Source organism: Heloderma suspectum, chromosome 3 (assembly GCF_057233095.1).
Source record: "Heloderma suspectum isolate Gila_16-S chromosome 3, 16-S_ref, whole genome shotgun sequence".
NCBI classification, from domain to species: domain Eukaryota; kingdom Metazoa; phylum Chordata; class Lepidosauria; order Squamata; family Helodermatidae; genus Heloderma; species Heloderma suspectum.
In genome coordinates this window covers 20494627-20519661 of record NC_139460.1, presented here as the reverse complement: position 1 = coordinate 20519661, position 25035 = coordinate 20494627, and the positions used below count along the sequence as shown (strand labels likewise).

Sequence of the window (25035 nt, the reverse complement as noted above, 5' to 3'; positions counted from 1 at the left end):
CAAGGTGGTGGTTCAGGTCTGGGGTCGAGGCTGAGATCCGGCGTGTGATACCGACATTGTTCTCCAGCAGCCTTGTGCCTGCCTGCCTCCTGCTTTTAACTGCTGTGTCCGGAAGCAGCTGCATACAATCAGTCCTCTTGCGTCTGAGAGCCTTTCTGTCTTAAACGGACAGAGGCTCGCCTACGTTGTTCTCTTACATGTAGCCGTCTTTGCTGTGCAGGGGTTGGTGGCATTTTGCCCTCCAAATCCTCTGGGGGGGCTGCAGCCGAGCCTGAAACATCCACAGGAGGTGAGGGAGCTTGAGATCCTTCTGCACTGGTCCCTTCCCCTGGGTCTGGAGCCTACCATTCCCCTTCATCCTCGGAGGAGTCCGAGGGAGGCATGACACCCTGTCTCAATGGCAGACTGCAGGGTTCTTCCAAATTAGTCATCAGGGAGCGAGCGAGAGAGAGGGGGTGGGGTGGGGAGAGAGAAAGGGCTGATCAGGGCCTCTTTCCCTCCAGATGATTTCAGGTCGGGTTAGTCTGTACTTGTGAACAGCACCAGTTGGCTTTTTACCACAGTTTAAGGGTCTGCTATTTCGAGTGGAAATGGAGTGCCACATCCCCTCTGTTTGGCAAAGGTGTTTGGTGTGTGCTGGAGCAGCTGGGAGGCTGCTTTCTTGTCTGATTCCCTGCCGACCCACCCTGCCCTACACACGCACACACTCAGTGATGGGCGTCAGATTGAGACTGCATTGCTTAGGCGGCAGTTCTGGCCGAGGCGTGCAACGTTGCCTCAGAGCCAGCTGTGAGGCTGGAGAGCGGTGATGCTAAGGTGGTGAATGCAGTTGGTGGAGGGCAGGAAGGCTCTATCTCCCCCCTGCCTCCCCTGCCCCTCTCTCTCTCTCACACACGCACATTTTCTGGGCTTTTCTTGACTGGGTGAAAAGGGATTGGTTTGGGAAAACCAGCTTGGCCCAGGTCCAGATTGAGGTGAGGGTACAGGGGATGCACCCACAGCCACTTCCATTCCAAGAAAAAAAGGGGTTGGTTTGGGAATCAAGCTCCTTGTCCATAAAAAGATCCGAAAGGTGTTGATGATCTGGTTCATTCCGCTCAGGCAAAGATCATAGAAGAAAGCAAGGGGGCTCATCTTTGCCAAACACTGATTTAGTCCCTCAGAAAAGTTTAGTCTCTGAATGGTTAGCTAGCAAATTGGCTGCGTCTGTTCCAGTTAACATCGTTATGGCAGGGGAGCGTCCTCTTGGGCCTCATTCTGTAGTCTCACTGGGATCAGTAAGTCCCTGCTCTGATTAATTATATTGAACTAGTTTATATAATTACTTTTCTAGTTAATTAAGTCCTTCCTTTTTAAAATAGCCTTAATAATACTAGTTCAGCACTGTCCTAGCATCAGTTGAGCGTGTTTCCTCTGGAGGTAAATATGGAAGTGCAGTGTGTGTGTGTGTGTGTGTGTGTGTGTATCTGTGCTTTCCCCAGGCCTGACCACTACACCATGCTGGCTTTCCTTATGTTCCAGTATGGAGAAGATTATTAGCTACTACCAGGAGGCTGTAAGTGGCATTCCCTGTGAGAAATGTAGCATGGCCAGAGTGATATTTGTGTGGTCATGGCAGCTAAGTTTCCTATATCTGATGACTTATTGTATTTTAAATAAAGAATTGGCTTCCATGTCATTTGGCACTTGAAAACGTTTAGATCTGTAAAAGCTCAGGCTTGAGGTACTGGTAGTGTGTGGCAACCTCTGTACCACATAGTTTAGGGCCATGCTTAGAAGCCAGAAGCAAGGTTGTTAAACTTGAGGTATGTTCAGACAACCAGTGTCCCCTCCTCCCCGACATGTACACACACACATGTGCACACACACACACACACACACACACACACTGAGCAGCGTCTGCGGACATCGCATTGTGGGACTGAAGAAGCTTAGGTTGCTAGAAAGGGTCAAACGGGAGTCACTTCATCTGCAATAGTAGAATCTGCCTTTTCTGTGTGGTCATATGAGGGCAGGAGTCACAGATTAAAATTATTTTATTTGGGTTTTTTGTTTACATCTTATATGCCTTATTTTAGGCAAACAGTTCCCAAGGCAGTTCACAGCAAAATAAAATAACAATAAAATTAATACCAAGTCAGACACAAACAGTCACTATGAAGATCAGGAGTTAAAAGCTTCAGATTAAAACTGTTTAAAACACACAGCTTAAAAGGTTCTGGGTCTGGGAGAACAAATAGGTCTTCTCCTGCTGCCATAAAGATAGCAAGGTAGGGCTATCATTCATAAATGGGTCACCACCACCAAGAAGGCCACCCAAGGCCTGCCTCCCCTCAGATGGCAAAACAACCCAATCAGTTAATTTGGTATCATCTTTAAACTTCTCCTACTTTGCTGTTTTGTCATACTTTCCAGAGAAATATGTATATGAAGTGTTCAAGCATTACATTTTAGGTACTGAATTTTTTTTAACCTACATAAATAATTTCCCCATTTTCACAAACAACATGAATTTCAGACATGCCAATTGAACGTGACTAATGAATAATCTTACTTGATTGTAGTTGCTTGTGGAGAACTGAAGGAGGTCTGTTACAGCAAAAACATTATGTTTACTGATTCCACCCACCACATTCACTTAGCCAGCAGTGCAATAAATACACACCCATCTCCATTGCTTCAGCTTTCCACATATTTGTTAACTGAGGTTTTGCCAGTCAGTGCAAGCATATTTCAACTTCAGATGCTAAGTGTTTCTGTGCCATGCAGTAAAAATGATGTGTCGCTTAACCACAACAGTGATCTTATGACCTTGAAGTAGCCCGTCCTGTATTGGTCTATCAATTAACGTCTGGGCTGTAGAGTGGTGGGCAAGAATGTGCTGCATGGGCAGTGCAGAGCCCCTCCCCCCAGCTTTTGAGTGACTCACTGCTTTTTGTAGGGAGATAAAACTTTTATCTGTTTTATGGGACGTACCTGGCTCTGACAAATTCATAAAGGCTGAAAGGCATGAACTGAAATGGAAACAAGGTCAAAACTGAATAATTTGGGATTTTAAAATATATTTGTGTTTGAAAGTCCGTATATAATTCCACGTCTTCCCCCACAACCTGGGGTGGGTGACTCATTTTAATGGTTTTTAGATCCCAGTTTTAGTAAGGGTATCAAGTGTCTCTCTAACCTGGTTTCTCTCTAACCTCTCTCTAACTTCCCCAACCTGGTGTCCTCCAGATGTGTTCCCATAGAATGATTGGAGTTGCAGTCCGACACATCTGGAGGACACCAGGTTGGGGAAGACTGTTTAGTCCTACTCGGGTATAGTCCTACTCAGGTATAATTCAATTGTGCCATGGAGAGGGAGTGGGGCACACATGCTGGATCCATCCCCGACTTTCCTGTGTTCCTCAGGAAAGTATGAAGGGGGATTCTAAGTGTGTTTGGTGGAATGAGCTTAGAATCTGTCCCGTGGAGCTCTTCCCCAGCTCTCTGTGTGTGTGTGTGTGTGTGTGTGTCCAGAAAATGTCTATTCTGCTTTTCTTTTAAAAACAATAATCCTAAAGCACTTCACAAGATAAAATGATAGAATACCATAAAATCAGTCAATAGAACAGTAATAAAAATAAGGTATCTCATTAAATAACCAGGGGTAGCTGGCAATGCTAACCATCAGGGAAATCCCTGGGCAAACAAATGTGGGCAAACAAATGTGTCTTCAGTTGTCATCAGAAATGCTCCACACTAGGAGCCTGTGTGATTTCATTGGGGAGATAATTGCACATCGTGGGCCTCACAACAGAGAAGGGCTGTTACCCTGCTCATTACCTCTCCCCAGTTTGAGAAGATCCCATTGATAAGCACTCTTTGAGTCCGATCCTACAGCCAACTAACTGTTGGTGCACCTGATAGTTGTTTCATCTAGCCCACTTTTAGCTAGTTTGCTCATCAGGATATCATGGGGCACTTTGTCAAAAGCTTTGCTGAAGTCGAGGTATATGATGTCCACAGCATTCCCACGGTCCACAAGGGAGGTGACCTGATCAAAAACTGAGATCAGATTCGTCTGGCAGGATTTGTTCTTGACAAATCCATGTTGGCTTCAAGTAATCACTGCACTGTTTTCAAGATGCTTACAGATGGATTGCATGATAATCTGCTCCAGAATTTTCCCAGGGCTTGATGTCAGACTGACTGGTCTGTAGTTCCCAGGTTCCTCCTTTTTGCCCTTTTTGAAGACAGGGACAACATTAGCCCTCCTCCAGGCATCTGGCACTTCACCTGTCCTTCATGATTTCTCAAAAAGATAACAGACTGGTTCTGAGAGTTCTTTTGCCACTTCCTTTATTACTCAAGGATGCAGTTCATCTGTCCCTGGAGATCTGAACTAATTCAAAGTAATTAGGTGTTCCTTGACCATCTGCCTATCGCTCTCAAGCTGCAATCCTGCCCCTTCAGCCTGTACTTCGCCTTTGGCGGGGGTGGCAGTCATAGGCCCTCTTTTGGGAGAAGACTGAGCCAAAGTAGGAATTGAGCACTTCTGCCTTTTCTTGGTCATCTGTTATCATTTTGCCATCCTTATTTAATAGCTGAACCACCATTTCTTTCCTCTGTCTTTTACTATGCACATATCTGAAGAAAACCTTTTTGTTGCTTTTAGCATTCCTCGCTAACCTCAGCTCATTTTCAGCTTTAGCCTTCCTGACACCATCCCTGCAATTCTGTGCTACCTGTCTGTACTCTTCCTTTGTAGCTTGTCCTTCCTTCCACTTCCTGTATGTGTCCTTTTTTGTTTTTAGGTCATCTCCAAGCTTTTTGTGAAGCCACATTGGCTTTTTCTGTTGTCTCCCACATTTTTTTCTTGTTGGAATTGTTTGTAATTGTGCCTTTAGTATTTTCTTTTTTAAAAGCTCCCACCCATCTTGGACTCCTCTTCTCATTAGAGTCGCTTGCCATGGGACCTTACTGATCATTGTTCTGAGTTTATTAAAATCAGCTTTCCTAAAATCCAGGGTAGGTGTTTGGCTACACTTGACTTTTGCTTCCTTTAGAACCAAGAACTCAAGTATAACATGGTCACTTTCCCCCAACTGCTACTTTATCCACTAAGTCATCTCTGTTGGTTAGGATCAAGTCAAGGATAGCTGATCCTCTAGTTCCTTCCTCTACTTTCTGTCTGAGGAAGTTATCCGCAACACAAGTCCTCCATTACTACTACATCATGCTTCCTTGAAACATTGGCAGTTTGCTTTTCAAAAGTTTTATCCTCATCTTCTCCTTGATTGGGTGGCTGGTAGTAGACTCCGACCACCATGTTCCTTTTATTCTTTGCTCCATTTATTTTAACCCAGATGCTCTTGATGGGGCTACCAAGCCCATCCTCCTGTATTTCTGTGCAAAGATATGTGTTTTTAACACATAGTGCAACTCCACCTCCCTTTCTGTTCCTTCTGTTCTGTTTAAACAATTATATCCTTCAATTGCTGTATTCCAGTCATGAGAGTCATCCCACCAAGTTTCAGTTACACCTATCAAGTCATAATTTTGCTCCTGTATTAAGAGTTCAAGTTCATTCTGTTTGTTTCCCATACTCTGGGCATTAGTGTATAGACGTTGAGGACCATGTGCTTTATAGTCTGGCTTTCTTCCTACATGTTTGTGAAGCCTATTATTGGGTGCTATTAGAGCTGTTCTCTCCGTTGTAGTGCACGAGCCTTCATCCATTGTTACCCCCAACTTTACTGTATGTCTCCCTTCCCTGTAGGATTCAGTTTAAAGCTCTCCTGATGAAGTTCTTCATGCTGTGACCAAACACATTCTTCCCATCCTTCGTGAGGTGCAACCCATCCCTTGCCAACAGCTCATCTTCCAGGAAGTATAGCCCATGGTCCCAGAATCCAAATCTTTCACATCGGCACCACCTTTGTAGCTAGTCATTCACTCGGAGTATTTTTCTTTCCCTTCCTGTCCCTCTTCTAACTACTGGAAGGATGGATGAGAAAACTATCTGGGCCCTAAAGTTCCCCCCCCAAAGCTTCAAAGTCTGATGTGATTTCTTTGTAGCTCCGCTTGGCGGTATCATTTTTTCCCACATGGATGAGAAGAAAGGGATATGTGTCAGTGGGCTTTATGAGTGTAGGCAACCCTTCAGTCACGTCTCTAATCTGTCCTCCTGGGAGACAGCATACCTGGCGAGTCCATGGGTCTTCGTGACATTCTTGGGTTTCGATCCCATGCAGCAAGGAGTCTCCCACTACTACTTTTCTTCTGTTCTTATTGTTGTAGGCCTTGGTTTCATTACCTTTGCTTGACTGACCTTCAGCCTCTTGCTTGCTGTCATGCAGGTGCATAGATTAGTTGTATATGTTTCAGTTTTAAGTGTAACCTGCCCCAGGGACCTTTGTTAAGGCCAAAAGGCAGGATATAATGGTTATATTATTATTTTTAAAATGCATTTCTAGTGCTTGTCCTCCATTCAACAGGTCCCCTCTCTATATGCCTTTTGTACTTGGGCGTATCAGAAGCTATGTATTCCCCTATGTATTGATTTGCAATATTTATCATGGAAGGGGGTGGAGGTGGTTATATATAGTTAGTACCTAATACTGCAGTTTACCAACCAGCTGCACTTATTTTGCTGTAGCAAAACTGTTCTACTTAGAAAGTGTACAGCAGCATATGTAAGAAGCAATGCAGTGTATCAGATAGTGTTTGACTGGAACTGGGAAGACCTGGGTTCAAATCCCTACCCGGCCATGAAGCTCAATCATGGCTGATCCAAGGTCACCTCTCTCTCAGCCTAATCTGGTGGCGGTGAGATAAAATGCAGGAAGGATCCCTGCACATGGCCCTAAGTAGTAAAATATGTGTTGTAATGATTTCTCTCATTTTATAAAACAACTTGAATTTCATGTTCAATTAAAGGAATATGAGATGACTTCATAATTGCTCTTCATCTACTGGATCTTCCTGCTATAGACATCTGAATTACAAGGGTACAAAAACACTGGAGCACAGATCTCTTTTGTTTCTCTTTTTGCAGGGGAGGCTGGGAAAGGGAAGAAATGTTTATCAAAGACAGCTAATCAGAATGATTGCCCACAGGTGTTAGGGATGAGGTAGCTAGGATTTAGATTTTGTGGGGTTGGGATGCATGTTGTGCATGGGATCTGCTATTGTTGGGTGGGAGGTTATATTTGTTTGCCTTTGGCTTCTTTCTCCCTTTTAAAAACAATGTAACCTGCCACTGAACATCTGGGATAAAGTGGGATGTTTAAATAAATGCATAATATATTGGCATGTTTACCACTTTCCTATGTGGTTTTATTTGCAGACTTACATAATTTGACTATCTGGGGCTTAATACGTCTGGAGTAGGGGTGGTGTTTCTTAGAACAGTCTTCCCCAGTGGGGTATTTTCGACGTTTTGGACTTCAGCTCCAGCTCGGGATGTGTGAGAAATTCATTTCAGTTTCTTCTCGATGAGGGTTTTACCCAGTTTGCACCTTCTGGACTGAACACGTTCTCGGACGCAATCTGAGGTTGACATCCGTACATTTCCAAATTTGCAGTGTGATTTGTGGATAAAAAAAAAACATTTGACAGCATGCATATATTTGAATAATGTGTACTTTTTGAAAAGTGCGCACAAATACACTTCAATCAATGGGAGAAGAATGCGTACATTTCAAAAATGCGCAAAATTGATGCGTACATTTGGAAAAATGCACACTAAAATACAGACGATTTTCATGTGAAAAGAAAAAAGCAAAGCTCGCAATCTGATATGGACTCAAGTCAGAACGATCTTCAAAATGGAATTCAGTGAACTTGAGTTTTGCTGATTTGCACATCCCTAGCTCCAGCAGCCCCAGCCAGCATGGCCAGTGCTCAGGAATGTTGGGAGTTGTAGTGCAAAATACTTGGAGGTCACCCAGTTGGGGAATGCTGTCTTAGAATAAAGATGACAGGGTTCCCCATTATCACCACGAATACACAAAGGCCATTTAGTTCATCTGTCTGCCACAAGGCAGGAATAAATAAATATGTCAGTGATTTTATCCTCCCACCTCCATGACAGATGAATCTACAAAATCCAAGTCACAGGGTGCTGGGAACAGAGAACAAGATGCCCTTCATAGTTAGGGCTGATTAAAAAGTTCCCTGAGCAATTTGCTATTGTTTTGTCTAACTACTCTGGCTCTCCAACATTCCTCAGGTATGTTACCTAAGGAGGAACCTCGAGATATGCTCTGTGTTTTGCATTAGGCAAAAGTATTATGACCATATTGGGATTCTCAGAAACCCATTGAGGAATTTTGCTTGTTATCGCGAAACCCTCTTCACTCCCCTCAAAATTCCTTGGGCCTGATTTATATAAGGTGTGGGCTATGTGGAAAGCTCCTAAGCTGTGTAATATGTGCCTAGTCAAATTTACTACATTTAACCACAGTCTAAGGGGACAACCTCCCCTCCCAAATAAAATAGCCCAGTACGGTTATAGCATGCACATACTGACTGTCAATTAAAAAGAAATGGAAACCGGGAAGGGGGAAATACAATGAAGTAATACCCTGGAAGAGGATATGGCTGGTCAGATAGAACCCTGAACCAGGAGCGCTCAATACTGCAACATTTTGTTGCGGAGTCCCACTTGTGTATTAATTATTACTTTAGATGATATTTTATTCTTGTTTTTAAGCCATCTTCACTGGCTACTACTCTTGATGGCCATATGCTACTACCTCCAGTACCAGTGGCAGTGAACTTGTGTATGCCAGTTGCTGGGAAGAATGGGTGGGAGGGCGCTGTTGTGCTCCTGTCCTGCTTGTGGGTTCCTGGTCAACAGCTGGTTGGCCACTGTGTGGGCAGAGTGCTAGACTGGATGGACCCTTGGTCTGGTCCAGTATGGCTCTTCTTATGTTCTTACGTTCTGATTTCGCTGACTGCTTTGATGGTCCCAGTTTGTAGCACAGAGAGGCAAGATAAAAAAATATATATATTGTCTTCTTTTGTTAAGCCACAAAGATAAGCATAGCTGCTTGTTAAGATGTTTGGTGGTTGTGGTGGTGGTGGCCTCCCCCGACCTACATTCTCTCAAAAGAGAAGCTATTCATTTATACAGGAGAAACTAAGGGGTGCATTCTTGCCCCTGTACCAGTGTTGTCCTGAGCCTGCCCCTGCTGGACTTGGTGTGAAGAGGGAGAAGCAGATTCTCTTCAGCCCCTCAGTAGGGTCCCAGGTTGTAGCCAGTTCACTTCGTCCCATTGAATGCAATGACAGAGATTAAGAATGCAATGACAGAGAGCTTTGGCTATTGGGCAGTATAGAAATTAAATAAATAAATAAATAAATAAGAAGTAATTAGGTCACTAAGGGTGCAATCCTATGCATATTTAGACAGAAAACGTCCTACAACCCCCAGCATTCACTCCCAGGGGAATGCTGGGAGTTGTAGGACTTTTTCTGTCTAAGCATGCATAGGATTGTGACCTAAGAGCTTTAGCTGTAACAAAGGGTGGGGCCCTCGATTCTTTTTCCCAGTTAGGCTAGTGTCTAGAAGGTGCCTACAGAGTGAAGGAATCCCAGGAAGTTGGGCATGGATTCAACCTGCATGCATTTCCCCCCTAATGTTTTACATGTTCTTTTGCTCTACAAATCCTGGCATGGTCCCATTTCACCTGTTGAAATTTGACATGAATTTTGCTGTTGAAGGAAGTCACGTGCTAGCCACGTAGTTGCAGTGAGTAAGCTGTGATTTCTCAGATACCTCCAGTATTGGGAGCTGTGACTCATTCAGTTTTGTTTACTTCCCTTCAGGGAGATACCATTAAAAAAAACAAAGAAAAAAAGAAAGGAATAACATGCGTTCTCTACCGCCTCTCTCTCTTCAGGTGCTCTAGCAGTTTCTATCCCTCGTCTGGATATAGTGATCGCACTCGTCGGAGCCATCAGCAGCAGCACCTTGGCTTTGATCTTGCCGCCGTTGGTCGAAATCTTCACTTTTTATAAGGAGAAACAAAGTCCATGGATAATACTGAAAGATATTTCCATAGCCTCCCTCGGAGTGATTGGTTTTGTAACCGGCACATATGTGAGCATTGAAGAGATTATTTGTCCAGCTGCCTTGGTTTCTGTTAATGGTACGGACACGAGTGACTGCTTCAATACTTCAGTACATTTGACCAGAGGTGCAAATTAATATTGGAAGATCACGACTTTCCGAAGGTTCTCACTATGGATGTATTTGTGAACCAAAGATGATGGCAGTTTCCAAATGTGAAGGTTTTGAGATGGAAGTCAGTAGAATTAATTTCTGAAAACCTAAAACGTACTCCTGTCCAACATGCAAAACTGCTCAGACCAAGATCTCTCTCTTCTGTCCTTTCCATTTGACCCCCTCAGCACTCCATCCAGCGAAGAACGCTCTTTCCAAGCATTATGGCCACCGGTGTATTCATTTGCAAATGGGACCAAAAAGCAGAAAAACCTACCTGAGATCCTGCTTGGCTGACGCAAACCGTGGTGGTCATCTCCACCGACTTTTCTGTTGTTTGACCACTGTCTGTCTGTTGAGATCTGCTCTGTTATAGGCCCCACAGAAATTAAGACAAATGAAAATATACTGATTTCATTTTTGTGCAAATCCCCTTTCATTGTTATGGGACTTAGCCATGAGCAGCTTCTAATGGGTTGTGCTCCCCAAGTGGCCAGGTCTTCAGCTACCTCCCTTGCTACAATTTCTTTGCCTATGAAGATTACCGTTCCAAACACGAAGTGTAACTAAATTTACAGCATCCATTGCAGGAGGTAATGAGCGGGAGAGAAAGATACGGGACGACTGGACGTGTCAGCAATTTTTCCTACTGTCTGAAAAGTTGTATGTCTTGGGAGTTGTATGCCTTCATCCCTGCAGTCTTTATACAGGACACAAAATAACACAAATAGCTACTGTTGTGACGAGATCTTGCACATGTAATGTCTACTTAGTTCTTTTTAGCAGAAGAGAGCCAGTATTATGAATGGCCACATAAGACTATTAAGCTATTTCCCCCATCATAATGAATTGCAACTTTACATCTGCAAAATGGTGTATTTTTCTATTTATTCCTAACTCTACAGAGCACTTCTATATTTATACTTTAGCACTGTTTATTACAAAGTAGATATTTCTGCAGAATTTTACTTTAAATGGAAATAACGTGTTACGGCTGTTTTTATGTTTTCATCCACTTTTTAAAGGAAACAAGTGTTGTTAGCGTGTGGATGCCTTGGGTGTAATTGGAAGTGTTAATGGACTGGATCCAGATTTGGTCAAAGTAGGCCCAGTGAAATCAATGAGATCTAATTTCATAGAATAGTATCACAGAATACTAGGGATGTAAGGGGCCTTTAAGACCATTGAGTCATTTAATCATGATTAACTTAAGTCCTTTTGATTCCAAAGGTTCTACTGCAAGCACAACTAAGTTTTGATCCAATCTACCGTTTTGAATACTGTTGAAATCAGTTGGACCTAAAATGTAAATAGGTTCTTAAAATCCCTCACCCTATAATTTGTGAAGAGTGCAAAACCCCCCCACCACACACACCTTGTGAACTGAAATCTATATTTGTCTGCTTGCTTTTGGTCATAATCCCTGGGAAGCTCGCCAATGCAGAATCTCCACTGAAATAATTAGGAGCTGCCATTGTGCTGTTCCCATTCATTTCAGTGGAGTTTTGCATAGGAGAACATCCCATGGGAAATGACCAAAAGCAAGTAGAACAGCAGACAAACACAGGTTATTGTGTACAAGGTTTTTCTACTCTTCACATGACAGATTTCAGGAATTTAGGAGATTTTTCCCTTTGTCCGTTGAAATGCTGTTGTCGGGATCTGCATTACGGACCATTTTACCTCACTTCGCATGTTCTTCAGCAGCCATGATGGAGTTCCATATCTGATATGACACTAAGGGCAAGTTCATGCCCTAACACACCTGGGGGACTGCTTCCCCTTCCTAGGATCTATGCCTCCTTCTCCTGCCTATATAGGCCTGATTCATGTGCTTCTTCCCTCTTTTTAGAAGGGAAGAAGGAAGTGTGTGAATCAGATCTATGTGTGTGCAGTTGTATATGAACACAGTGCTCACATGACATGTGGCGGAGGAGGGCTCCTATGTCTGTGCCACTTCACTTCTGAGCCCGGATCCCTGACTTAGTGAGTGTGTGTATGGTGGCCCCATATTTTCTTAATTGCATATAAAACTGAAGTCATGCCTACTCTGCACTTTTAATGGAATGCGCCAATGCATCTATGACACTGGCACTCATTTTATCCGTTCCGTATATGTTCCATTACATGATGAAAACATAAAGTAAAACTTCCAGCTCTTCTCCCCCTCCCTCCCCATCTACTCTTCTTCTGCGTGGGTTGTAAAGGGTAACTTGAAACAACTCTTCATTATACACGATGCTAAAACTCTTATATGCAAAAAAAACTACCGCAGCATGTTTGTGAAAATGCACATTGCTGTAATAATTTGTGTTGTTTTTTAGTTGAGAGCCGCGCTAGATGTGATGGTGGCAGAGCTGTGTGTTTTTAAATGGATCTTCTGCAGTCATATAAAAAGTGGGGGTGGGTGGAGGAAGCTCCAGTTCATGAACAGTAGTCCCCCTCTCAGCGTCACTCCCCCCCCCCAACCTGGAAGTGAAGGGTTGCTGCAAGCAGGTAAATAGCCACCTTGCCTACATGTATGTCTAACCCCCCCACACAATTCTGTTTTCCACCTGATTTGCAGTATGTTAACATTCAAACATACAGTTCTGCTGCTATTAAATCTAGTTCGTCCTTGAGCTTGAACATTTGGTAAATAGGTATTTTTTTAAATGTCTGGTAAAGCAATCCTGACTTTAGCTTCTCCTCCTCTTGCGGTTCTGGCAGTTCCCTCCGTGTGTGTACAGAGGATACAAAACTGCCAAGTCTGCTCAGATCACCTGTTCTCTGTCCCATGAATCACACTGGAGGCCTCCGTGCAGAGTCTGTGCCAATATGCTGAAGGATCGGAGGAGCAATGCTTGGCTGGAGGTAGTCTTTGGACCACACAAACTGAGGGCAAAGCTGAGACCATGCTGTCCAAAGTCATACTTGTTAACTCCATAAGTGCCTTTTCTAAGAAAAAAAAGAGACTTTCTGAATCGCTGAGCACCCAGCATCACCTCCCTAGAGTGGGTGCAGGCTATCACATCCAGAATTCATATCACTGGGAACACTTGGATTCCTATCCTTTGGAAGGGTTCCACTTTGAAAATCTTGGCAGGTGAATGTGGAGACTTTCAACCCTGCCACCATGCTTGAATGCTCTCCTCTGAGCATCCCAATACTCAGCCAGCTATTCAGCTTTCTTTCCTGTGCTCCACCCGAGTGTGAAATATTCCCCTTTAATTTCTATTGAGCACGTTTGAAAATGCTAAGAGATGGAGCTTTACTTGAAACAGTATCATGTTTCAGTGTGCAGTGTGTGCATAATTTGCACAATGTATTTTTCAGTGTTTTCCTACTATGTAGGGCCTTATTACTTCTAGGTGGCTGATTTTGAGCAGACTTACACAGGTGCAATGCCGTTATGTCAATGGCACTTACTTTAGTAGTCTGAACAGTGCTCTAGCATTACATACTTGGTTTCCATTGGTCTAAAAATGTGAAGAAGAAAATTCTCCAAGAGAAGGTATTTAATGGTACCGTGTAAAATAAAATCGGATCAGTCAGTATGTACAGAATAAAGTTCCAGGGAATACTTGCCAAAGATTTTAACATAACTTTTAAAGTAAAGGGGTGATGCAGTTGGTTTTTAAGACTTAGGTACATGAGATTACATGAAGACAGCTGGAACTAATGAATGACTGCAGAACTGAGAACAATTGTATGTATTTAAAGAGGCAACAGAAATGATAATCCGTTAAGTAAGTTAAGTAGAAACTATTCCAGTGGATGTTTTTGTGTTTGTGAAGCATAATAGAGTAGAATGGAGTTATGTTGATATGAAGTATGTGGATTTATATTTGTGGATTATATTGTGGGCAGTTTTAATGTAGCTTATTCATTGACTGCATTAAAAAAAAAAGACTGGACCATTTCCTCATTAACTTTCGTAAGACACGGAAGCTGGGGAAGAAGGCTGTGGGTTTGTTCCATGTGTGCAGTAGCCCTATGTGGCCTTCATCTCAATAAAACTTGTGACACAATCTGTCTGCGTTTTTCTACTTTTCAACATGTCATTTTGGGTAGCTTTTCAGAAGTGTGGGACAACTGGCAATTAACAGCAACTAATTTGGGGGGCAAAAACAGCTATTGGAAGCCAGTTTCCCTTCTGTCCTGTCCGTAACCACCTATGCAGCTAGTAAATCTTTTTGAATGTGTTAGTCTGAGCAGCAGCTACTCTGCAAATACAGAACTGGATTGATGGTAGGGTTTTAGTCTTGCAGAGTTACTTTTGCAAAGCAAAATAGTTACGTTTAGTTGGCTGACATACCCTGTCAAGATGGCACCCGAGAAGTTTCTTGTAGTGTAAATCAATACAACCTACAACACTTGCAGTACACCATGGGGGAAGAGGGAAAGGGGCTCAGACAGGGATCCTGCAGAAATAAAGGTGCTACAGTTACACAGGAGCATTCTTCATTTCATATCAAGGCAGTATCATTATTCTGAAGACAGGAGCCGAGGCTTCTGCCGCTGACTGAATTAACATTACAAATAACAAAAGCTGAAAGTTGGCGTGCTCTGGCAACTGTCTACACATGAGTGAAGAAATCCACACACAGTGTTGTGAAGGCTGGCTGGCTGCCTTACTTCTTATACTCTGCGTGTTTATTTGCTGCTCTGGGGAAGTAATGCTGAGTGAGCACAGCAGAAATCTGAGCAGATGAAACAAGCTAAACGGTTGCTTCTGTTTGGGCCATATACCCTTTCAGCCCCTTAGTCTCTAAATGGTTTCCTTTGTTCTTTTATTTGCTTTCTGCAAGGGCCATCCTGTATACAATCCAACATTTTGCAGAGGGGTAAAAAGGAGATGACGACACTCTTGTTTTAGATCAGTCTTCTCCAAAATGGTGCCCTCCAGATGTTTTGGATGACAAGTCCAGTAGCATCTGAAGGGCCACAGGTTCCCCACTGCTGATGTAAAGTGTGAACACAACAGACATGTTTCTAATACTGTGTCACTTCTATGCACTGGCATTAACTCTCTGAAACTGGCTTAATACTGACCTGGAGAGAGTTCACAGACTTGGTTACTCAGCAAGCGATCCTGGAATTTAAAATTTAATTCAGTTGTGTGGGAGGGGCGGCATTGCTGTGGCTGCCACATTGCTGACTTAAGAAAGCAGAGTTGTGGGCAAACCCAGCTTCGCTACTACATAATATGTATGAAACGGCACTGAATGCAAAGGCAGCCCGAGAGTGCACAGAAGGAAGAATTTCCAGGACGGCTCTTGGCAGTTGAGTCAGGAAGAAAATAGTGACCCATGTGGCCACAAGTTCTATTCGGGTGTTTATTCCCCATATTATTGTTAACTGTGTGAAGAGGACAGCCTGCTGGCTGCATCCCTGTGCCATGTCCCCACAGCCCCAGCCCACCCACCTCCAGTTTTGAAGAGGAGACACTGCTCTGGGCTTGCAAGTTCCCCTGTGATCTTAAACTGGAGGGACACTGTCTAAATAGGGCCCAATGTTTTCAAATCTATGTTAAAAAAAACAAGATGCAATCCTATGCATGTCTAGACAGAAAAAAGGCCTACAATCCCAACATGCATAGGATTGCACCATTATATTATTTTATATTATATTGCAATGTGGCAGCTCATGATGACTTGTTTGTCTATGTCTGCCACTGTGAGTAATGCTAAAGCTCAGTAAAACTGCATTCCTCAACTTGCAATGCTCATGCTTTTTGGTGCATGAGTGAATTTGTGAGCACCTTCACTCTTCTCTTAAACCAAAATGGTTTTTAAAAAAGGGAAAATCCTAGAATAATAATCTATTTTTCATTCTCCATCCTCTTTTTGCTGTATTCATTTGAACTAGTGATAGGTGAACCTACCCAAATTAATTCATTATTTCCTTGGAATTATTTCCTTTCCCATATACTCTCGGGCAAGAGTTCTCCTTTAATTCGAGATCTCGTTCTGTGTATACAAGTTTCTGTGTATGCATAATATCAAACTACATCTTGGGAGCTCAAGTCTGGAATCACGTAATTCATCCTTTTGTTATGTGTCACCATGTAATGTATTCCTTCCTGATTGGCTATTTCCATGTGGAAAACTTTGTACATAGTATTTACTCACTGTCACTGATCAGTATATGGAAGAGAGAGAGAGATCAGTGTATGGACGTGTATACAACCTACATGGCTGTTTCTTCGAACACGATTGGTTTATAGAAAAAGTTCAAGTGCCCTAAAGGGTGAAAATGACACCATCACATTTTCTCCCTATAAAAAGGGTTAAACCTACTTGACACATGCACAAAAATGCTGTAGTTTCTATGCAGGATGTGCATGCTCAGAAGCTGATAGTCTATTCTGAAACTAATAACAAATTAATAAAACAGTGATCCAAGCTTGCTACAAAGGAGAGCAAAGGAGAGAAACACAGGTTTCGATCAAGGAACTGACTAATTATGAAATTCAGCAGCATCACTCATTTAAAGCTGTTGCACACTCTGTATCTCTTCCTCCTTCTGTTTCCTTTGATTGGATTGCCCCTAGCCCATAGGGTTGCCACCTCTTGAAATGCAAAACTGTGTCAGCTGGACAGAATATTGGCAGATGGAGGACATTTCCAGATCTAGGAGCAGAGCTCAGACTGGGTCAAGGCGGTGCAGTCAGAGTGTGACTCCGGGGAAGAGCCTGATGCCAAAACTATCTTTTCTCACCTATGTTGTACAGATAAAAGAAAAACGATGGGGCAGTGATGTGGGGGGAGGAGAAATTACCCTTTTCTGACAACTGGACCCCAATTTTTGTGTACACCACCCTCCGATCCCTTATAGTTGAAGGGCAGTTTAGAAATTTGAGAAATAAATTTAAAATTAAGTACAAAATAAAACGGGCTAGACCAGTTTTTTGCTGCTTAGCTGGCTACCCTATTAATGATATGTGAAGCCCTCCCTGAGAAATTCCACTAGTTTTATTCAGGTCTGTTTGCTTCCCTTGAAATGGCTTGGACGTGTCTCTTCAGTGTAGGTGAAATGTGGTAACAACTTCACGCTTAAGGCAAAGAATGAGCGCTGCCAGCTACAGTCCTCTGCCTTCACATTTGGATAGACCAGATGTCCCCAACCTCGTGCCCTCCAGATATTTTGGACTACAACTCCCATCAACTCCCACCAGCGTGGCAATGGATAGACCCTGACCTGCTTGCTTGAGGCCCATTATGGGAAAGTCAGAGAACCCTGCACTGGGTTCTGAAGGGAAAACCTGAGACAGACAGCTTTTCTTCTTGTAAGGAAAATAACCCTTGATGATGTCCTTCCGGTCTTTATTACCCACTTTTGGCATGGGAACTACACGGCAGGCTCAACAAACTTTTGTGTTAGGAAAGGAGAGAAACAGTTTCTTCTTGACCTTTGTTCTGGAGAAAGCACCTCCTCATTAATACGGTGCTTTCAAAAGTCTCCTTTTGTTAATCCTAGCCAAAGTTATCCCAAGCCCTCCTGGATTTGTGTAAAGGGCAGTGACTGTAGGCAGCAAGGTCAGTTGGGGACTTTAGCCTTGTGCTCACATGCTCCCCCTCTCTTCTCAAGTGCGGCCACGAGAAAGAGATCAGAAATGTTCACTTCCATTTTTTATTAACAGCTTGATGTTATGCCCAAACCCTAAACCCTGGTTACTCTCACAGGATCTTGAAACAAGCCATCTTCATAATCCATGGCTTGACACTGCGTTGTTTCAAACAAGCCATAGTTAAGATTAACCACAGTTTGTTGGGTGTAGACAAACTGACAAGCTGTGGTTAATCAAAACTGGAAGTCCAAGCTTCCAAACTCCTCCTCAGAGTAGGGTGGCCATATGTTCTCTTTTACAGAGGATAGTCTTCTATCTGAAGGGCTACCAGAAAAGTGTCCTCTGTTTTGAAGGTGTCCTCTGTTTGAAGTGCTGTCCAGTTCAAGTCCGGTGTAAAAATACAGAACCATCAGAAGGAAGAGCTGGGCCTCGAATTTGCCCAGCAACAGCACCTGAACAGCAGATTGAGCTGACACAGGTCACCTGGTCACAGCCTTCCACACTATTGTGAGATGTACTGCATTTCTATTTAAATAGTTTCTAAATTTGCATACATGCATATAAATTAGCATATGAAAATGGTATGCGAATTGGTGTCCTCTTTCATCTTTTTTGGCAATTCACAAGTGTCCACCCTACCTCACATCCATACTGAAGGAAGAAGCACACCAGGCCTGAGGCTCACATGGCTTGTTCCAATCATGACAAACTCTGGTTTATCATGATGTCCTAACGCAGCCACAGTTTAATAGGTCTCATTTTCACCTTAGATGCCAAAGAATTAGAAGCTGTCAGTCATCTTGGGGTGACTGGAAGAGGAGACAAAGGAGACAAAGGCAAAGAGGTAAGTGGGCTGGAGTAAGCCCAGGGGCTGTCCTTTCCCTTCTGAGTGGCGCTGAGCTCACCAGGTGCTCCTGAGAGCTCCAATTGAATTGAGGGGGTGTGGCCTGAGTACTCCCAGCAGCTGTGTGGGCAGGAAATTTCAGTCTGTTTCCCACCTCCCAGCTGAGCAGAGCAAAGGAAGCTGCTCCAGCTGGTCTAGCACCTACAGAAGCAAGCAAGCTCCCAGAGAATGAGTGATCAGAGCAAGCGAACATGGAGAGCAAACAGGAGTTGGCCAGGGGAGTTGCAGTGGAAGAGGAGACAAAGGAGACAATGGCAAAGAGTGGGCCGGTGTTTTTAACCTCCAGTGAATAGAGGACAAAGCACTAGGGATATCAGAAAATTCTGCCACGGATCTCGGTGAGGCCGAATGCCAGTGCATTTGGCCCCCCGAACTCCATGGCGGAACGGCCTGCCACCCCCCCCCCGCCCCCCTGCGGATCCCTCCCGGGACAAGACTTACCTGTGGCAGATCTTCCGGGCGGCGGCGGCTCCGGCGGCAGCTCCGGCGGCGGTGGCTGCGGCGGCTGGTCTTCTGACCGGTTGCCACCGCCGCCATTTCCAGGCTTGTGTAAAAAAAAAGAAAAGAAAAAGACGTGATAGGCTATGTAAATTTTTATGTAGCCTATCATGGTTGGGTGGGTTTAAAAAAAAACAAAACCGTGTACGCAAATGGCGGTGGCTATGGCCACCGCCATTGCATTCCTTCTTTTTACCGTCTTAATCTACGTAAATATTTATGTAGACTATGATGGCGAAAATAAAGGGGAACGCAAATAGCATTGCAGGCACTATTTGCGTCCCCTTTTGATTCGCCATTTTAGCCTACGTAAATATTTACGTAGGCTAAAATGGTGAATGAAAAAGGGACGCAAATAGCGCCTGCTAAGCTATTTGCGTTCCCGTTTATTGTCGCCGTCATAGTCTACGTAAATATTTACATAGATTAAGACGGTAAAAAGAAGGAATGCAATGGCGGCGGCCGTAGCCACCGCCATTTGCGTACGCGATTTGTTGTTGTTTTTACCCAGAGCCCTCCGCAGCCGGAAATCTGGATGCAGACGGCTCTGGCCTGGCTGGGCCTGGCCGGCTGCTCCGCGGAGCTGTCGCGGAGCACAGCCAGCCGTTGGAGGATTCCGGGGGGAGGAACGGAGGATTCCGGGGGGAGGAACCCCCCCACCATAAACATAATCCGCGAACAGGTAAGTCACTTTCGTATATCCCTACAAAGCACAGGCTATTCCAGTACAATCAGAAAGCTAGAAACATAAAGGGAATAGAGACTATGGAAGGAAAAGACTCTCCAGTGGTGGTGAGGTGCAATGTCTGTGCCATGGTTGTTGTTTTTTTTGCTTGAGATCATCATGGCTTGCACATGCAACAAGTGCAAGTTGTTCACGCTGTTGGAAGAAAAAGTAAGAGGACTGGAGAGGTGAGTGTTGACCCTCCAGGGAATAAGAGAACACCAAGATTTTTTGGACAGAATGATGCAACTACAGCAGCAAAGTGAAGAACAGAAGCTAGAAGAACAACAGCAAGCTGAGGCAGAAGAAGAAAATGCTGAAGTGAGGAAAAATGAAGTAGAGGATACTCCTTGGAAAAGGGTGACAGGAGAAGAAGAACTAGACGCCAGTCTACATCAGTGGAAGCAGTGGAACTAGGGGACCGTTTCCAGGTACTTGAGGATGAGACTGGAGGACAGCCTGCAGAGGAAGAATTACAGGGGAACCTGCATGAGAGCGAGCAAGAGGCTGAAGGTCAGTCAAGCAGAGGCGATGAAACCAAGGCCTACAACAAGAAGAGAAGAGTAGTAATAGTGGGAGACTCCCTGCTGCTTGGGATCGAAACCCAAGTATGTCGTGAAGACCTATGGACTTGCCAGGTATGCTGTCTCCCAGGAGGACAGATTAGAGATGTGACTGAAGGGTTGCCTACACTCATAAAGCCCAATAACAGGTATCCCTTCTCATCCACGTGGGATCAAATGATACTGCCAAGTGGAGCTACAAAGAAATCATGTCAGACTTTGAAGCTTTGGGAAGGAAACTCAAGAACTTTGAGGCCCAGATAGTTTTCTCATCCATCCTTCCAGTAGTTAGAAGAGGGACAGAAAGGGAAAGAAAAATACTCTGGGTGAAGACTGGCTACGAAGGTGGTGCCAACGTGAAAGATTTGGATTCTTGGACCACGGGCTATACTTCCTGGAAGATGGACTGTTGGCAAGGGATGGGTTGTACCTCACAAAGGATGGGAAGAATGTGTTTGGCCACAGCATGAAGAACTTCATCAGGAGAGCTTTAAACTGAATCCTACAGGGGAGGGAGACATACAGTAAAGTTGGGGTTAACAATGGATGAAGGCTCGTGCACTACAACGGAGAGAACAGCTCTAATAGCACCCAATAATAGACTTCACAAACATGTAGGAAGAAAGCCAGACTATAAAGCACATGGTCCTCAATGTCTATGCACTAATGCCCAGAGTATGGGAAACAAACAGAATGAACTTGAACTCTTAATACAGGAGCAAAATTATGACTTGATAGGTGTAACTGAGACTTGGTGGGATGACTCCCATGACCGGAATACAGCAATTGAAGGATATAACCTGTTCAAAAAGAACAGGAGGAACAGAAAGGGAAGTGGGGTTGCATTATATGTGAAAAATACATATCTCTGCACAGAAATACAGGAGGATGGGCTTGGTAGCCCCATCAAGAGCATCTGGGTTAAAATAAATGGAGCAAAGAATGAAAGAAACCTGGTCGTTGGAGTCTACTACCGGCCACCCAATCAAGGAGAAGATGAGGATGAAACTTTTGAAAAGTAAATAGCCAATGTTTCAAGGAAGCATGATATATTAGTAATGGGGGACTTCAATTTCCCTGATATTTATTGGGAGACAAATTCTGCAAAACATGGCCCCTCCAGGAGATTCCTGACTTGTGTTCCTGATAATTTCCTCCTACAGAAAGTAGAGGAAGGAACTAGAGGATCGGCTATCCTTGACTTGATCCTAACCAACAGAGATGACTTAGTGGATAAAGTAGCAGTTACGGGAACCGTGGGGGAAAGTGACCATGTTATACTGGAGTTCTTGGTTCTAAAGGAAGCAAAAGTCAACTTCCGGTCGGAGCCAATGTCACCCTTGCAGCTTCCCGCAGGGTCTCTGTGGGACGCTATCTCAAACAGCTTTTTAAAAGGTTGAAAAACCTTTCTATCTCTCCCCTGGAATTAAAAGGGGAGGCGGGAGCAGCTCTGGATGAGGTTTTGGAAGAACAGCTCTCTCGGCATGGTAGCAGGGGGGCTGTACTCTGGGGCTAGTCTGCCAGAGCTTAATTATTGCTCAAAGCTGTTTGAACCTCCTAATTAATTAGAAGAAACTAGGGCTGACATGCTCCATTGTAGTTTTTGGATTAAGAAACGCCAACAACATCTGAGGAATGGATTATGAAATATCAATAATATTTGAGGACCTGCAAGATTTGTTTGAAGAGAAGGATGACTACACTAAGGCGAAAAAAAGGATCTCCGCCCCCGCCCCCACACCTTCCTTGGCAAAGGCTTCGAGAAGTGGAGATACAGAGGAGTTACTTGCTTTGATAAAAACTTTGTCCTTGCACTTTGCGCAACAGGCTAAGAGGCTGAATACTATCAAAATTCTATCACTGCCTTGCAAAGGACTGTGGATTTAATTAACACTACTTGGCAAAAAATGGAGGCGAAGGTTAATGAGTTGCAAGATCTGCTGGCAGAGAATGAAACTACGATACAAGCTTATTTCAACAATTTTTCTGTCAGAATTTCTCAACTGAAATTGTAGTTACTGATTAGGTTGTTGGTATTGTTTATTTCATTTATGAAGTTAAAAAATAGAATAAAAAGTATTTTTTTTAAAAAAAAAGGAAGCAAAAGTCAAGTATAGCCAAACGCGTACCCTGGCTTTTAGGAAAGCCGATTTTAATAAACTCAGAACAATGATACGTAAGGTCCCATGGCGAGTGGCTCTAATGAGAAAAGGAGTCCAAGATGGGTGGGAGTTTTTACAAAAGGGAATTCTAAAGGCACAATTCCAAACAATTCCAAAAAGAAAAAAAGGTGAGAGACAACAGAAAAAGCCAATGTGGCTTCACAAAAAGCTTGGAGATGACCTGAAAACAAAAAAAGCACACATATAGGAAGTGGAAGGAAGGACAAGCTACAAAGGAAGAGTACAGGCAGGTAGCACAGAATTGCAGGGATGATGTCAGGAAGACTAAAGCTGAGAATGAGCTGAGGTTAGTGGGGGATGCTAAAAGCAACAAAAAGGCTTTCTTTAGATATGTGCATAGTAAAAGACAGAGGAAAGAAATGGTGGTTCAGCTATTAAATAAGGATGGCAAAATGATAACAGAAGACAAAGAAAAGGCAGAAGTGCTCAATTCCTACTTTGGCTCAGTCTTCTCCCAAAAGAGGATGTATGACCCCCCTGGCAAAGGCGAAGTACAGGCTGAAGGGGCAGGATTGCAGCTTGAGACTGATAGGCATATGATCAAGGAACACCTAATTACTTTGAATGAATTCAAATCTCCAGGGCCAGATGAACTGCATCCTAGAGCCATAAAGGAACTGGCAGAAGAACTCTCCGAACCACTGTCTATTATCTTTGAGAAATCATGGAGGACAGGTGAAGTGTCATGTGATTGGAGGAGGGCCAATGTTGTTCCTACCTTCTAAAAGGACAAAAAGGAGGAACCTGGGAACTACAGACCAGTCAGTCTGACATCAATCCCTGGGAAAATTCTGGAGCAGATTATCAAGCAATCCGTCTGTAAGCACCTTGAAAACAATGCAGTGATTACTTGAAGCCAACATGGATTTGTCAAGAACAAATCCTGCCAAATGAATCTGATCTCAGTTTTTGATCAGGTCACCTCCCTTGTGGACCGTGGGAATGCTGTGGACATCATATACCTCGACTCAACCACACTACAAGCGAGAAGGATCTTGGAATTGTTGTCCATCACAAGCTGAATATGAGGCAACAATGTGATGTGGCTGCAAAAAAGGCAAATGCTCTTTTGGGCTGCATTAATAGAAGCATAGCTTCCAAATCCCGGGAAGTACTAGTTCCCCTCTACTCAGCACTGGTTAGGCCTCATCTGGAGTACTGTGTCCAGTTCTGGGCACCACACTTTAAGAAGGATGCAGACAAACTGGAGAGGGTTCAGAGGAGGGCAACAAAGATGATCAGGGGACTGGAAACAAAGGCCTATGAAGAGAGACTGAAAGAACTGGGCATGTTTAGCCTTGAGAAGAGAAGACTGAGGGGAGATATGATAGCACTCTTTAAGTCCTTGAAAGGTTGTCACAGAGAAGAAGGCCAGGTTCTGTTCTTGATCATCCCAGAGTGCAGGACACAGAATAATGGGCTCAAGTGACAGGAAGCCAGATTCCGGCTGAACATCAGGAAAAACTTCCTGACTGTAAGAGCAATATGACAATGGAACCAATTACCTGGGGAGGTGGTGGGCTCTCCCACACTGGAGGCCTTCAAGACGAGGCTGGACAGCCATCTTTCAGGGATGCTCTGACTTGGATTCCTGCATTGAGCAGGGGGTTGGACTCGATGGCCTTGTAGGCCCCTTCCAACCCTACTATTCTATGATTCTATGACTTCAGCAAAGCTTTCGACAAAGTGCCCATGATATCCTGATGAGCAAACTAGCTAAAAGTGGGCTAGATGAAACAACTATCAGGTGTACCAACAGTTAGTTGGCTACAGGATCGGACTCAAAGAGTGCTTATCAATGGGATCTTCTCAAACTGGGGAGAGATAACGAGCGGGGTATCGCAGGATAACAGCCCTTCTCTGTTGTGAGGTCCACGATGTGCAGAGGCTAGATGGCCATCTCTCATGAGCACTGTAGTTGTAAGATTCCTGCACTGAACAGGAGGTTGGAGAAGAACAGGGGTCCCCTACCTTTTTGGGTTGGAGGGCACATTTGGATAGGGATGTCTGTTTCAGGGAAATCCAGCCCTTTTCAGGCCCAATAGATCCTCACGGCGCCCCCTGACTCAGCTCGCATTTATGGGCTGAGTTGCAGGTTAGTTCCCCAAATCCAGGAACTTTTGGGCGAGTGCGGGGATTTATTTGCACAAATAACCATTTGCTCAAAAATGCAGCCGTAAATACTGCAATTTGTGGCAGTAAATGGGGGTAGTTTGTGCAAATTGCAACTGTAATTTGCACAAATTGCAACTGCAGCTCATGTAAATTACCCCATTGACAGCCACAATGTTGCACAAATTGTGCTATTGACGGCTGCCTTTTGCACAAATGGCTATTTGCGCAAATAAAAGAATACAAAAACCCCACCAGCTGGCCTGAGTTGTTGCATACTGAATTGGGC

General features: G+C 43.9%; 1 protein-coding gene across 1 annotated transcript in view; it reads left to right on the top strand.

Annotated features, from left to right (window-relative positions):
* SLC36A4 (solute carrier family 36 member 4) overlaps positions 1–14218 on the top strand; it is a 162494-nt gene extending 148276 nt beyond the window's left edge. Inside the window, exon 11 of the mRNA XM_084841611.1 lies at positions 9888–14218. Coding sequence (XP_084697737.1) covers positions 9888–10195 — 308 coding nt within the window. The 3' untranslated portion in view covers positions 10196–14218. The remainder of the gene's footprint in view (positions 1–9887) is intronic.
* Positions 14219–25035: the final 10817 nt, after the last annotated feature.